The following is a 16,435-nucleotide window of genomic DNA, read 5'->3' on the forward strand; positions in this document are numbered from 1 at the left end:
TGGCGCCGTGGTGCCGCACCCAGTCCCCAGCTGGCCGCCCGCTACTCGACGACGCTATCCCAAGTTCCCACAGAGGGTGAGGATTGGAGTAGGTACGCGGGAGCGGCGGGGCGCTGCCTGAGACCGGAACCATGAGGAGTTGCCGGACCTGTGGGGCGGTTAGCTGGAGCCGCCGCGGCACCTGCTGAGGAAAAGGGAGAGGCCGGCCGGTGAGGCGGCGGCGCGGTCGGGGCGCGGCGGAGGCTCGCCGGCTTCTCGGCCATGTCACTGCTCTGCGTGCGCGGTGAGTGTGCTGCTTGGGGCAGGGGAGGAGAGACGGGGGTCCCCGACTCATTGCCACTCGGCTCTAGGGTTCTACTGAGCGCCGTTACCACCTCACCCCAAACTTCACTTGCCATCCGTGCCTGGGGGGACAAATATGTTAAACAGCCGTTTCTACACCCTTGAAGATTTCTCCCACTCTTTCCCGAGTCCTCTCCGGTGCCGCTGGGGACGGTTGAAGACTCGAGAGTGTTGGGCGGCGGACTCAGGTCCTGTAAATCACGGGCAGGGTTCTCTAACCGGAGTGAATGAGAAAGGCGGCCGCGGGTAGTTGGCGCCAGTCAGTAGTGGCAGCTTCTCATTCTTTTCTTCTCCTTGCACGAGAAAACTATCGTTTGCTTGGTAGCAGGTGCTTTTCATCACTCTTGGAACGCGTTAGCGGTACAGCTGTCACACCCCTTCTGATAGTGTATTTCTTGGTTTTCATCTCTCACGATTGCTTGTCTTTGTCTTCGGTTCTTTTCTTGAACCTCAAGCCTTATAGTCGAGGCTAAAATTATTCTTATATCCGCTTGGAGAGGTGCATTGTTTTTTCTCCCAGGTTGGCCTTGTATTCGAGATCCTCCTGCTTCAGCCTCCCTAGATAGGGGATTATAAGCATTTTAAAACAAGAAAGAACTCTAGGATTTAAGATGAGGTATGGTTCATAGACTTGGCTCCATGTGAGTAGATTCCCCCCACCCCCCTTCCCCTTCCTTTCTACTTTCCTTCCTCCCTGCCTCCCTCTCTTTTTCTCTCCCCCTCCCTGTCTCGATTTTTTTTTTTTTAGTATGGTATTTCCCAGTGCCTGGCTTAATTGAAGCTCAATGCTGGTTTTAGGCTGATTACAAGGACTGTGATTTTTTATTTTTTTATTTTTTTGTAGAGAGATTAACTGATCAGAAAATGTAAGGTTTGGACTACTTCGCGAATTTGATCCTGACATTCAAGTTCCTGCCTAACATCGGTAGATGGGATAAGGTAGCTTGATTTTGATCTACTACAGTCTTCAGGAGCCTTTTCCTGGCACCCTTTACTGGATGGAGTTCATGTTTCTTTTGGCGGTACAGATTAGAAGCATTGTTGTTTGTGATCTCTCTGATACCAGTGTTTCTCCCAGCTGCTGCTGACAAATGGAACTGCTTTGCCCTGTTCTCCACTGTTTTGTTAAATCTGCATTAACCTCAAATGGGATTTGGTTATTTCCGGGGATTATGAGACACACAATTTTTCTTCTTTCATGGTTGATTTTTCATTAATGAGAATTTTGCTTTGGTTTCAGTGAGACATTTTCTTTGAGCATCTGGGAGTGTATTTATTCCTTTAGATCCCTGCTCTTGAGTAGCAGGATTTGGGAGAGATTGAGTTTTGCAATGTTGCTTGAATGGTTTAATTCTCTACTGCCACACTGTATTATGGGACTAGTTCTTATGAAAGATTCTTCAGGCAGTTGCATTTTTAAATCAGAAATTCCTATTTGATTAAACTTAAGTAACTTCAGAGAAGTAACTGCTGGCATTTCATTTATGACTCTGGCAGCTTTCATTATCTGGAAATTCTGCTATTCTATTTTTTTTGTTTTGTTTTGTTTTGTTTATGTCAGTTGTGGGGCCTGAACTCTGGGTCTGGGCGCTGTCCCTCAGCTCTTCAGCTTAAGGCTAGCGCTCTACCACTTGAACCACAGAGCTACTTCCAGCTTTTTCTGCTTATGTGGTACTGAGGAATCGAACCCAGGGCCTCATGCATGCAAGGCAAGCACTCTACCACTGAGCCATCCTCCCAGCCCCCCCATTTATTTATTGTTTATTGTAGTTTGGGGTTTGAACTCGGGGCTTTAAGCATATTAGGTGGGAGCTCTACCATTTGAGCCATGCCTTCAGCTCTGCTTTTTTGCTGGTTGCTTTGGAGATGGTATCTAGTACCATCTAATAGCCATGCCTCTAGCTTTCCTTTGAATTATAATCCTCCAGATATTAGCCTCCTAGCTACTGCTAGGATTGCATGTGTGTGCCACTGGTCTCTATTCTGTTCTTTCCCTTTTAATGTTAAATTGGTCGTTTTTCATCTTGTTTCCTACAGATTAAAGGCTCTCAATCTAATGACTGACTTTCCTTTTTGGCCTAATATTCTTGATACTCTGTTCAAGCATTGACTTTGTTCATTGCAGCATCTGCTTTGTTCTGTACTGATGCCCCTGAAATACTCTTTGATATTTTTTGCTTATCTAAAATGTATTCTTCCTTTTCCAGTTTAAAGTCTATTTTTTGTTTTATTTTGCTTTTGAAAACTTTAGTAGTCCACAGTGATCTTTCTTCTCCTTGAAACCCTTAAAGCACTTGTGGTCTTGGACAGTACTACTAATTTGGCAATGAATCATATACTGACTGGCACTGTTCTTGTACTGCTCGGCTTATGGTGACATAATAGCATTGGCCAGATCAGACCTGGGATTGTGTTTAGTTGAGGTATTTCCTTGTAAAAGGCACATTGAGAAATAATAACAAGAAGATTAAATTTTTTTTGAGGAGTTGATTGCTTAAGACTAATGAAAGGTATAGAGGTATTTAAAAAAACATGAGAAGTTCAATTGTGAGAAGGTTTAAAAGTAGAGAATCATAATGGTAAATGAAAAGAGTTTTAAAACTTAAGATTATTTTGTTGCTGTATGGAATAGTGGTCTGTGGTTTAAGGTAACAGAAAATCAGATTTGAGCTTAACATAAAGAACTTTGAGCAACAGGGTGGTTATGGTGGCTTAGTGCTAGAGCACTTGCGTAGGCCCTGGGTTCGATCCTTACAACTGAGGGGAAAAAGAAGAAAAGGACACAGTATCACTTGCATTATACAAACAAAATTTGTCATTAGTGATACTAGCTGGACCAAATTGATTTATGTTGTGACTTGCTGTTAAAATCTTTATCATGAATTATCATTACTAATCAGCCATCTAATTAATGGCAGTACTACCAAGAATCTCTTAGAAAGTGAATTTTGATAGCTCAAATATTTATAAGACATTCAGGATTGTGGGAGAATTCTACCCAGGGAGACTTATTAAGGTATATTTTGATTTATAGCTCCTGTGGCAAGTAGGAACTTGATTGTGCCTTGCCTTAGCCAGGTAGTAGTGAAGGGGCAAAGAACCAGTTGCCTCTGTTATGGCTGTTGTCATAAATAACTTTATTTTTTTTGGGTCCGGTCATGGGCCTGAACTCTGGGCCTGGGCACTGTCCCTCAGCTATTCAGCTCAAGGCTAGCACTCTACCACTTGAGCCATAGCGCCACTTCCGGCTTTTTTTTTTCTGGTTATGTGGTGCTGAGGAATCGCACCCAGGGCCTCATGCATGCAAGGCATGCGCTCTACCACTGAGCCACCTTCCCAGCCACATAAATAACTTTCTTATAAGCACTACCCCTTCTCCACCCCCTCCCTCCTGCCTCTCCCCTCAGACTATAGTCTGGCATTTTGCTGGTTAATTTGAGCTTGGACTTGATTGACCAGGCTGGCTTTGAACCTCAATCCTCAGATTTAAGGCTCCTGAATAGCTAGGATTACAGGTGTAAGCCACTGGAGCTTGAACTTGGCACCTGGATGCTGTCCTGAGTGTTTCTGCCCAAAGCTAGGTCTCTACCACTTGAACTTCAGCTCCATTTCTGGCTTTTTGGTGCTTAATTGGAGATAAGAATCTCACTTTCTTGGGTGGGGGGGGGGTGGAGGGAGGATGGGAAGGGATGGGAAGGGGAAACAAAGGAGGAGGCTACAATGCTTGATAAGAAATGTACTCATTATCTTACCCATGTAATTGTAACTCCTCTGTACAGTTTTTTCACAAAAAAAAAAAAAAAAAGGATAACAACAACAAAAAAAAGAATCTCACTTTCCTGTCTAGGCTGGCTTTGATCTGGGATCCTCAGTTCTGAGCCTCCTGAGTAGTTTACGATTACAGGAATGAGCCACCAGTGGCTGACTGAGAGCCTTATTCGTGGCAGACAACCTTTCTAACCCTAAGCCATATACTCAGCCTAATAAACTTTATTTTATTTTACTTTGTGTGTGTGTGTGTGTGTGTATTGGTACTGGGACTAGAATTCAATGCCAGGGTACTGTTGAACCTGTGATCTTCCGCGTCTCAGTCCTCTGAGTAGCTAAAATTACAGACTACTGAACTTGACTTTATGTATTTGTTTAGTTGGTCATGGGTGCTGTCCCTGAGCTCTTCAGCTCAAGACTAGTGGTCCACCACTTGAGCCACAGTACCATTTCCAGTTTTTTGATGGTTAATTGGAGATAAGAGTCTCACGGACTTTCCTGCCCAGGTTGGCTTTGAACCACGACCGTCAGATCTCAGCCTCCTGAGTAGGATTATAAGCATGAGCTACCAGTGCCTGGCTTTTTATTTCATATATTAAAAAAGGGGCTGGGTGCCGGTGGCTCACGCCTGTAATCCTAACTACCCAGGAAGCTGAGATCTGAGGATCTTAGTTCAAAGCTAGCCTGGGCAGGAAAGTCCATGAAACGCTTATCTCCAATAAACCACTAGAAAACCGGAAGTGGCAGAAGTGGTAGAGTGCTTGCCTTGAGCTGAAGAGCTGAGGGACAGTGCTCAAGTCCAGAGTTCAAGCCCCACGACCGACAAAATAAATAAATAAAAAAAAATGGGGGACTCACTTTGTAGTACAGGCTGGCCTCTGACTAATGATCTTCCTTCCCTAGATTATGGGTTTGTACCACCATGTTGAGCTATGTATATACTTTTTTTTTTTTAAAGATATTACTCTTGTTTAGGGTGATGTTCTTCCTGCCTCAACCTCCTCAGTAGCTTTAATGTTCAGTTTTGTCATATTTGAACTGTCATAGAAAAACTATGAAGCCCATTTTTCTAGAGTTGTTGAAGTTTATTTCCTTTTGCATATAATGCCTGGGTTGAACTGCTCTGCATGAGGAAGTTTATGAAGCTATTTTGCATTTCCTGCTTTGTTATGATCCTTTCTATGATTACTAGGAAGTAGAATAATAAAAATTTAAGCAAATGGTAAAATTTTATGTTCAGTTAATAAAGGAAATTTTATTTCCTCTTTCTGTTCTTCTCTAATGACAATGAAATGTTCTTTCTCAATTGTAATCTTCAAGAATGACTATCAGTTGAGAGACTCACATGGAATCATGAGGGCTTCTTAATGTGTTTTTGTTTTATCACTCCACAGTAATAAAAAGTAGAGTAAAAATATGACAGGATGGAGTTTGTGCTAGGAGGTATATATTCTAGCTGCTTTTTCCTAAAGAATCAGATAAATAGTGAAAGTCTTAGGTTTTAGAAATATGGATCTCCTAGTGGTGCTGTGACTCAAGTGGTAGAGCACTCACCTTGAGCTGAAGAGCTGAGGGACAGCGCCCAGGCCCAGAGTTCAGGCCCCATGACCAACAAAAAAAAAAAGCAAAAAAGAAGAATCAGTAATGCTTGCCGGGCGCCGGTGGCTCACGCCTGTAATCCTAGCTACTCAGGAGGCTGAGATCTGAGAATCATGGTTCAAAGCCAGCCCTGGCAGGAAAGTCTATGAAACTCTAATCTCCAATAACCACTAGAAAACTGGAAGTGGCACTGTGGCTCAAGTGGTAGAGTGCTCGCCTTGAGCTGAAGAGCACAGGGAGCGCGCAAGCCCTACGACTGACAAGAAAAAAAAAAAGAAATATGGATCTCCTAAAGAATCTGTTTTTCACCCTGCTGGCTGCTTCTATATTTCTGTATACTAAATACTTATTTGGTACTATATGGTCAGGACAGATATGTTGGGTTATTAATTTTCTCTAGCAACTGTTTGTTTTATTGATTTCTATAGTATTTCATTGTGAGTGATATTAAGAAGGAATTGGTAGGAGGGCAGTGAAGTGAGCAGATGTGCCTGGCAACCAAAGAGGAGCTGGCAATTGGACAGTGGGAAGATAATTGTTTGCATAGAATTTGAAGTATGTCAAAGATGAATTATAAGGCCAACATAATTTCTCTCTATTAGTTACGAGCCAAATTTATAGAAACTCTCATCCCGAAGTTAAAAGGAAGCCTGCTTAACAAAGAGAGGGTTGTCCTCAGTTCAGCCATCTATACCCATGATTATATCATAGAGCCTGTTGCTCCTTTGAATGATGCTCTGCTTTTCCTTCCTTCTTTCCTTCTTTCCTTCTTTCCTTCTTTCCTTCCTTCCTTCCTTCCTTCCTTCCTTCCTTCCTTCCTTCCTTCCTTCCTTCCTTCCTTCCTTCCTTCCTTCCTTCCTTCTTTCTTTCTTTGTTTCTTCTCTCTCTCTCTTTCTTTTTTTCTTCTGTCTGTTGTGGGGCTTGAACTCAGCTTGGATGCTGTCCCTGTGCTCTTCAGCTCAAGGCAAGCGCTCTACCACTTGAGCCACAGCACCACTTCCAGTTTTCTAGTGGTCTATTGGAGATAAAGAGTCTCATAGACTTTTCTACCCAGGCTGGCTTTGAGCCACAATCCTCAGAGCTCAGCCTCCTGAGTAGCTAGGATTACAGGCGTGAACCACTATTACCTGGCCTACTTATTTTTTCTTTCTTTCTTTTTTTTTTTGGGTCCGGTCGTGGGTCCGGTCGTGGGGCCTGAACTCTGGGCCTGAGCGCTGTCCCTCAGCTCTTCAGCTCAAGGCTAACGTTCTACCACTTGAGCCACAGTGCCACTAATGGCTTTTTTTCTTTTTGCTTATGTGGTGCTAAGGAATGGAACCTAGGGCCTCAGGCATACAAGGCAAGCACTCTACCACTGAGTCACCTTCCCAGCCCTGCTTTTGTTTTCTTTCTTTTTTTTTTTTTTTGGGTCCGCTCGTGGGGCCTGAACTCTGGGCCTGGGCGCTGTCCCTACTTGAGCCACAGTGCCACTTCCGCCTTTTTTCTTTTTGCTTATGTGGTGCTGAGGAATTGAACCCAGGGCCTCAGAGACAAGCAAGGCAAACGCTCTACCACTGAGCCATCTTCCCAGCCCCTGCTTTTGTTTTCTTAAACATCAACATCTATTTGGTCACTTCCTGTTTTCTGAGTGGTTTATTGGAGATAAGAGTCTCATGAACTTTTCTGCCTTTCCTGGCTTTGAACCTCAATCCCCAGATCTCAGCCTCTTGAATAGCTAGGATTATCTGCATGAGCCACTGGTGCCTGGCTAGCTTTACTCTTTCAATGGCCTTTCCACTATGAAATAGGGCTGATATTTTAGGCTTTTATTTTTTTATTTCAATTTTTTTTTGTTGGTCGTGGGGCTTGAACTCTGGGCCTGAGCACTGTCCCTCAGCTCTTCAGCTCAGGGCTAGTGCTCTACCACTTGAGTTTCAGTAGCATTTCCGGTTTTCTAGTGGTTTATTGGAGATAAGAGTTTCATAGACTTTCCTGCCCAGGTTGGTTTTGAATCACAATCCTTAGATCTTAGCCTCCTGAGTAGCTAGGATTACAGGCGTGAGCCACTGGGAGCCTGGCTATGGTTTGGTTCTAGTTAGGCCAGCTGTTCAGAAGGGCATAGGTAGGAGGATCACAGTCTGAAGTCAGGCAAAGATACAGGCCGGGCACTGGTGGCTCATGCATGTAATCTTATCTACTAAGGAGGCTGAGATTTGAAGATCCTTGTTGAGGTGAGCCCTGGCAGGAAAGTCTGTGAGACTGTATCTCCAATTAACCACCTGAAAACCAGAAGTGGAGCTGTGGCTCAAAGTGGTAGAGCACTATCCTTGAGCAAAACTGTCAGGGATGGTGCCCAGGACCTGAATTCAAGCCCTATGACACACACACACACACACACAGCCCCAAACACAAGAATTTACCTGATAAATAACTAAAGCAAAAAAGGGCTGGAGGTGGCTCAACTGGTAGAGTGCCTGCCCAGCAAGCACATGCCTTCAGTTAAAACTCTAGTAATAAATACATCAGTTATATATATATATATATATATAGAGAGAGAGAGAGAGAGAGAGAGAGCACATATGTTTATGTGTTGTAAATGTTATATGTGCTACATATATCTATATGATTATGTATACATCTCATATATTGAGTTGAATGTAACAGTCTCAATTCAGATGAGCCTTAAAATTAATACCTGAAAATTTGGTATTTAGTAGAGAAGTATGTCTTAAGGGATAACTATTTGAGAGTCGTAGATTTTTGTCAGTGAAGCCATTGGCTTCAGTACAAATGTCTGTAAATGATAAGAGAGGAGACAAAAGGGGCCTAATGCTGTGAGTGAAGGACTCCATGTGTAAAAGTGGACAGATTGACAGATGTGGTCAGAGCTACAGAAAAATGGAAGTATATGTCAGTGTCTCCTTCCTCCCAGAGTAGAGGGGAATTTCAAGAAGGAATGATCAGATGGTAGAGCTGAATGATACGGACTGAGGACTCAGAAAAAATAAAAGAGATCATTGCATCTGAAAAGTAGAGTAGTTTCATTATGGCAAGTTCAGCATCAAATTTGAATAGTTTATGAATATTTGGGACATGAAGAAGTATAATGAGTAAATTTAGGCTATTCATTTAGAAGTGTTGTAATGAAGACAAGAGTCATAGTGGTATTAATAAGAATTTTTTTTGGGGGGGGGGGGGTCTGGTTGTGGGCCTGAACTCGGGGCCTGGGCGCTGTCCCTCAGCTCTTCAGCTCAAGGCTAGCGTTCCACCACTTGAGCCACAGCGCCACTTCCGGCTTTTTTCTTTTTGCTTATGTGGTGCTAAGGAATCGAACCCAGGGCCTCGAGCATGCAAGGCAAGCACTCTACCACTGAGCCACCTTCCTAGCCCTTAATAAGAAATTTGACATGTAATTGTAACCCCTCTGTATGGTATTTTCACACACAAAAAAGGCAGGAGCTACTGCATCTAACTTCTAAGCAATTTTTCAATAAACCTTTATGTCTGAAAAAAAAAGAAAATAAAAAAATAAGAAGTTTGAGTTTCTAGAGCCTGAGGAGAAAGAATAGGAGAGGGAACTGATTTCCCTGTTAAGTGGATGCAAAATTATTGGTTGGATAGATAATGAGGTGATGATGATTTAGAGACCTTAAGGAGAGTGCTAAGGGTTTCATTCATCTAGATTTCAACAACTCTTGTGTTAGGCACTTAGAGCAGAATTGTATGAAAAATAAATCCTTTACCCTCTTTAGAGTTATACTACAGAATAATCAGAGTAGATATTAATCACAGAAGAATCATACAAATTAATATAAGCTTATAACTAGTAAGAATACAGCTGATACGTTATAAGAGGGTAGGTATTACTCTGAAAATATGTAATAGGGAATGTACTTACTTAGGTGAAAGAAGCCTTCCCTATAAAGTGAAAATTGAACCAAGAATTGGAAGAAGAGACACTTTTAACCAATTGACGGAAGAAGAAACTTGTAGGAGAGGAAATAGTATAAAGGCATTATGGTAAGAAGAAAGAGCTTAAAGAAGGCAAGGATAGTTGGCATACAAAAAGGAATAGAAAATATATATCAAGATGGGGCATGAAATACAGGAAAGGCCTAAGGCCTTTCGTTGAAGGCCAACGAAATACAGAAAGTTAGTAAAAAAAAAAAAAAAAAGACCAAGGAATAGGCAGAAGGACAGAAGTTGGTAAACTTGAGGATTTGTAGTTAGGTTTATTTAAATCTTGAACCACTGAAAACATTTGGCAAGCCACAGTCTAAAAATGGAAGTGATGACAAATCTGAGAGACTCTTACCTCCAGTTAACCAGCAGAAATCTGGATTTAGATGTGGAGGTTTAGATCAAATGCAAGAGAGCCAGGTTTGAGAAAAAAAAAAAAAAACAACCCTAAGAGTGCCCAGGCTGTGAATTTAACCATAGTATCAACACACACACACACACACACACACACACACACACACACACACACAAACACACACACACACATCTTTTATGGTTTAAGTGTACTTTGTAAAATTGATGAGATTCAAACTACATAAGGTCATGTTGTGATGGGAAGGGGAAACAAAGGAGGAGGCTACAATGCTTGATAAGAAATATACTCATTATCTTGCCCATGTAATTGTAACCCCTCTGTACAGTATTTTCACAATAAAAAAATAAAAATTAAAAAAAGAAATGTACTAATTATCTCATTGTAACCCCTCTGTATAGCATCTTTACAATAAAAAAAATTTTAAGAAAAAAAATAAGATCATGTTGTGAAATTCCTTTGGAAGTTACAATAACTTGCTCTTGGTACGGCCCCATTTTCTTAAGTATTTTGAAACATACAAAGAGGATGTGATCAATTCCATAAACATTAATTGAGCCTTTGGTATAGGTGAGGCATCAAACTAGTCACCCTGGGTGTATAATTTTTATATGAGTAAGAAGAACTGAGCCTTGCCCCTAAGAAATTCAGAGTCTAGAAGGGGAAATGGCAACTAACTAGTGTTCAATTAATATGAAACAAGATGCAGTTTGATAATATATAAAATAGAGGTTAAAAAATAGACTAGAGAAACTCTATCTGGGGGGACCCAAAAGACATGGAATCAAGTTTTTCTCTGTGGTGTTGGAAATTGGGATAGAAATAGAATAGCATATAGAGAGATTATTATTTGGGTTTTGGACATGTTGAATTTGAGGTATTAGAATCTGTCCTTGTGAAATATAAAATAATGATAAAATAATACCTGCAGGTGAGGCTAGCCAGTCTTACTATGTGGCAGTATCAATTTGACAATGATATAAAAGTACTATGCAGTTTAAAAACAACGGCGCACTGGTGGCTCATGCCTGTAATCCTAGCTACTCAGGAGGCTAAGATCTAAGGATTGTGTTTCAAAGCCAGCCCCGGCAGGCAAGTCCATGACACTCTTCTCTCCAATAAACTACCAGAAAACTGGAAGTGGTGCTGTGGCTCAAGTGGGAGAGTACTTGCCTTGAGCTGAAGAGCGCAGGGACAGCTCCCAGGCCCAGCGTTCAAGTCCCATGACACCACCAACAACAAAAACCCAACAACAACAACAACAAAAACCCAACCCAGACAATGTAATGTAGGTATAATTGTTTTGAAAAGTTTAAGATCAGAAAGTCTGATTAAAGATTTAAAATATAGCTGGCACTGGTATCTCACACCTGTAATTTTCGCTACTCAAGGGACTGAGATATGGGGATCAAGGTTTGAAGCCAGCTTAGAGTCTATGAGACTCATCTTCAATTACCACCAAAAAACAGTTGAAATTGGAGCTGGTTGAGTGCTAGTCCTTGAGTGAAAAAGTTAAGGGACAGTGCCTAGGCGCTGAGTTCAAACCCCAGTAACAAAACACACAGACACACAGACACACACACACACACACACACACACACACACACACACAGATATAGAATATACTTGGGAATTAATCAGGCATCCATTGAAATACAACCTCCTTGGGGCGCTGAGTTCAAACCCCAGTAACAAAACACACAGACACACACAGACACACACAGACACACACACACACACACACACACACACACACACACACACAGATATAGAATATACTTGGGAATTAATCAGGCATCCATTGAAATACAACCTCCTTTCATGTAAAATAAGAAAGGTAATTATATTGGGACATATACTAACTCTACCCAAAAGTTAAATTATAGAATTTCCTACTTGGCTGGTTTAGCAAACTGCAGGTTTTCTAGCCTTAGACAAATGTACCAGAGGATTTTAATAGTCTGTCTTGGCTATATATTGTGTTGGTATATGCATTTAATATATTAGATTTAAAAAATTGTCATTATAGGCTGGGCGCTGGTAGCTCACGCCTGTAATCCTAGCTACTCAGGAGGCTGAGATCTGAGGATCGCGGTTCAAAGCCAGCCCGGGCAGGAGAGACCGTGAGACTCCTATCTCCAATAAACCACCAGAAAACCGGAAGTGGTGCTGTAGCTCAAATGGTAGCGCGCTAGTCTTGAGCTGAAGAGCTGAGGGACAGCGCCCAGTCCCAGAGTTCAAGCCCCACGACTGACCAAAAAAAAAAAAAAATGTCATTATAAGGGTGATGTACAGAGGGGTTATAGTTACATAAGTCAGGTAATGAGTACATTTCTTTTTGAACTATGTCACCCCTTCCCTCACTCCCAGTTTTCCCTCCTGTCCCTACCCACAAATTGTATAGTTGATTTTCAATATAGTGTTTAGTGAATATCACTTACTGTGTTTGTTACCCTTTGTCCCTCCATTTCTGTGCTTCCCTTTACATTCCCAAAGATTCTCAAAGACATAAGAATGAACAAACAAGACCAAAAGAAAAGAAAATGAAGACAGCAACAAAGAAAAAGCCTGTTGTTTCCATTTCCTGGAGTTCATTTTGATAAATATATTTTGTATGATCAGATGCACATAGACATTGTGCCTTTGTAGTTCTCTCTTAAGAATATCCTCTTTTGGTCTCACTGTGTGAATATCTAGAGTCCCATATAATTGATCATGTCCCAGTGTATTTTAGGTCTACCTCCCACATATGAGAGAAAACATGCGCCATTTGTCTCTCTGAGCTTGACTTACCTCACTTAACATGATTTGTTCTAGGTCCATCTATTTCCCTACAAATGACATAATATTCTTTCTAATGGCTGTGTAAAATTCCATTCTGTGTATAGAGGAACCACATTTTTTGGATCTGTTTATCTATAATAGGGCATCTGGGCTGTTTCCACACCTTGGCTATTGTGAATAGTGCAGCAATGAACATGCATGTGCAAGTATTTTTATGGTATCCTGGCTTGTGATGTTTTTGCTAGATACTCAGGACTGGTATGGCTGGGTTGTAAGGAAGATCTATGTTTAGTTTTTTTTAGGAAACCTCAGACTGCTGTCCAAAGTAATATATTTGTTTTTGCTGTGGATGCCACTCGAATTTTTTTTTGGGGTGGTGGTGGTAGTGGTCCTGGAGCTTGAACTCAGGACCTGGGCGCACTCCTTGAGCTTTTGTATTCAGGGATAGCACTCTACCACTTGAACCACAGCTTCATTTCCAGGTTTTTTTTTTGATAGTTTATTGAAAATAAGAATCTCAATGAGCTTTCTTGACCAGGCTGGCTTTGAACCACGATCCTTAAATCTCAGCCACCTGAATAGCTAGGATTACAGGTATGAACCACTAGAACCAGTTTCAACAGGAATTTCATTGCAGAATAAGCTTCAGAGTTTGTCTTGTGGTCTTTAATGCAGTTATCCCAATATACCTTACTTGACAGCTGAAGCATAGGTCAGCACTGGAGAACATTTCAAGGCATTTTTTGTATAACCATTCTGCATTCACAAAGATGAAGAGATATGATCCATCCTCCAACTAGTTTGTACACGAACAGCATGATAAATAAAATGTAACTATGATACAGAGCAGAATATTAGAAGTAACACTGAAGTAAAACTAAAATATAGTAGATTTTATATGGAAGATGGAAAGGTGACATTTTTTTTTTGCTCCTAAGAACAGTATGACATATGTGTTAGTGGTACAGCTATAATCCCAGCACTTGAGAGACTTAAGACAGGAGGATCACAAGTGTCATTTGTCTCTATGAGCTTGTCTTATCTCACATAACATGATTTAAGTGTGAGGCCAGCCTTGGTAACATAACATTGTAAGTCAGTGTAGCCTAGCTACATTGCAAGTTTGAAGCCAGCTTGATCTACATAGTGAGGTACTATGTCAAAAAGCAAAAAATGAAAAAAAAGGAATTTTTTAAATCTTTTCTTTTTATTGTAAAAATAACGTACAGAGGGGTTACAATTACGTGGGCAAGGTAATGAGTACATTTCTTTTTTTTGGTCCGGTCGTGGGGCCTGAACTCTGGGCCTGGGCGCTGTCCCTCAGCTCTTCAGCTCAAGGCCAGCGCTCTACCACTTGAGCCACAGCGCCACTTCCGGCTTTTTTTCTTATGTGGTGCTGAGGAATGGAACCCAGGGCCTCAGGCATGTAAGGCAAGTGCTCTACCACTGAGCCACCTTCCCAGCCCCATGAGTACATTTCTTTTCTTTCTTTTTTTTTTTTTTTTTTTTGGGTCTGGTCGCGGTGCCTGAACTGTGAGCCTGGGTGCTGTCCCTCAGCTCTTCAGCTCAAGGCTAGCACTCTACCTCTTGAGCCACAGTGCCACTTCCGGCTTTTTTTCTTTTTGCTTATGTAGTGCTGAGGAATCGAACCCAGGGCCTCATGCATGCAAGGCAAGCACTCTACCACTGAGCCACCTTCCCAGCCCCATGAGTACATTTCTTATCAAGCATTGTTGCCTCCTCCTTTGTTTCCCCTTCCCATCTCCCACCCTCCCACCCCCCTTTTTTTTAATCTCATAAGTTACATCAGACTTTATATAATATATACTTATTTCTTGTGAGCTATTATCATAAAAAGTAAATCTAAGACATATTCAGTGTGGACTAGAATTTGATAGCCTTTCTGGATTTATCTTTAGTTTTCCAGAAATTGGAAAATACCTTTGAGAAACCTCTGGTAAGCCAAAAGATAACTCAAGATGCCAATATAATATTTCATTTGAAATTATGATAGCACTTCATAAGCTATATGGAAAAGTATATGAAAAAATACAGACAAAATAGGCAGTGGATTGTATTCATCGGTGCATCAATAATTAGTGCTCATTGTTAAATCCCTGTAATGAGCTTGGGACATGGCTCAAGTGGTAAAATGCCTACTTAGTTAAACAAAAGGCCCTGAATTAAAATACCACTATTGAAAAAAATCACAAATGAAATCATAATAAATTATTGAAATAAAGAATAAGCGCCAATATTTAATATTTGGGGATTGATTACCATCATGTCTTTTAGTGTCAATATTACTTGCTTGGTAGAATGAGTCATCCATTTCTAGTAGAACTCAATCAAGAATGACCACTTCTGAGCTAGGAAGGTGCCTCAGTGGTAGAATGCTTGCGTCATATGCATGAGGCCCTGGGTTCTATTCCTCAGCACCACATAAGTAGAAAAAGCCGGAAATGGCTCTGTGGCTCAAGTGGTAGAGCACTAGCCTTGAGCTGAAGAGCTGAGGGACAGTGCTCAGGTCCAGCGTTCAGGCCTCACGACAAAAAAAAAAAAAAAAGACCACTTCTGTTCTCCTTTCAGGATGATAACAGGTGTTTCTCAGTGTGATCTATAATTGCTACTTCTTTCATGTTGAAAAAAGTTGCTTTCTGCTTTCCTGAGATCTAGTTCTATTTTATTTGTTCCAGATATGGAAAGGAAGTAATCTATTAGCATATCCCCCAAACTGCATTATTTATTTTTAAAATTTAAGTAGTTGTACAAAGGAGTTGCCATTTAACAAAGCAGTTTATGAATACAATGCATCTTGATCAGTGTCACCCTCTTCAATATTCTAGCAGGGAAAGTAGTGCTGGAGATATAATAATACTAAACTTAAAACTCTACTACAGAGACAATGAAAATAGAAATAAAAAAATTTGATGACTACAGAGTAATGAAAACAGCTTGGTACTGGCACAGAAATAGGCCTGAGGACCAATTAAACAGAATAGAAGACCCAGAAATAAACCGACAAATGTATATTTGTTAAGGGAGCCAAAAACCTAGGCTAGAAAAAAGCCTCTTCAACAAATGGTGTTGGGGAAACTGGAGATCCACATGCAGAAAACCAAAACTAGATCCTTATCTATCACCTTGTACCAGTATCAATTCAAAGACCTTAGTGTAAGACCTGAAACCGTGAGTCACTTTTATTTCGTTTTGGAGATACTAGGTTTGAATTCAGGGTCTTGGACTTCCTAGGCAGGCATTCTTATTACTGTGCCTCCAGCCCTAAATCGTGCACTTTTATGACTTAGATTCCAATTTGTAGTTAACTTGAGATGTCTTGAACAGGACCACATAGTCTCTTACATAATACGTAAATGTTCAATAAACATTTAATTTGGCTTAATGTGTGTATATTTCAGCGATTTAGTTACCATAGGGCTTCCCTGTAGGATATATAGTGAATTTTAGTAAAGACCAAGAAATAGGTCTGAAGCAGTGGTGCATGCTTATAGCCCCAGCTACCTGGGAGATTGAGTCAGAAGTCCTCGATTCCCGGGAGTTTGGGGAAATGCTGGCACCGGTGGCTTATACCTGTAATCCTCAGGAAGCTGAGATCTGAGGATCACGGTT

At 41.2% G+C, this 16,435-nt stretch overlaps 1 protein-coding gene across 3 annotated transcripts in view; it reads left to right on the forward strand.

Annotated features, from left to right (window-relative positions):
- Nucleotides 1-16,435, forward strand: part of Unc13b (unc-13 homolog B) — a 171,666-nt gene continuing 155,231 nt past the window's right edge. For all 3 annotated transcript variants that reach the window (XM_042695951.1, XM_042695931.1, XM_042695958.1), the window contains exon 1: nucleotides 1-283. In XM_042695951.1, the coding sequence (XP_042551885.1) occupies nucleotides 262-283 (22 nt within the window). In that variant the 5' untranslated portion in view covers nucleotides 1-261. The remainder of the gene's footprint in view (nucleotides 284-16,435) is intronic.

Source organism: Dipodomys spectabilis, unplaced genomic scaffold (genome assembly GCF_019054845.1).
Source record: "Dipodomys spectabilis isolate Male_0828 unplaced genomic scaffold, ASM1905484v1 ptg000006l, whole genome shotgun sequence".
NCBI lineage: Eukaryota > Metazoa > Chordata > Mammalia > Rodentia > Heteromyidae > Dipodomys > Dipodomys spectabilis.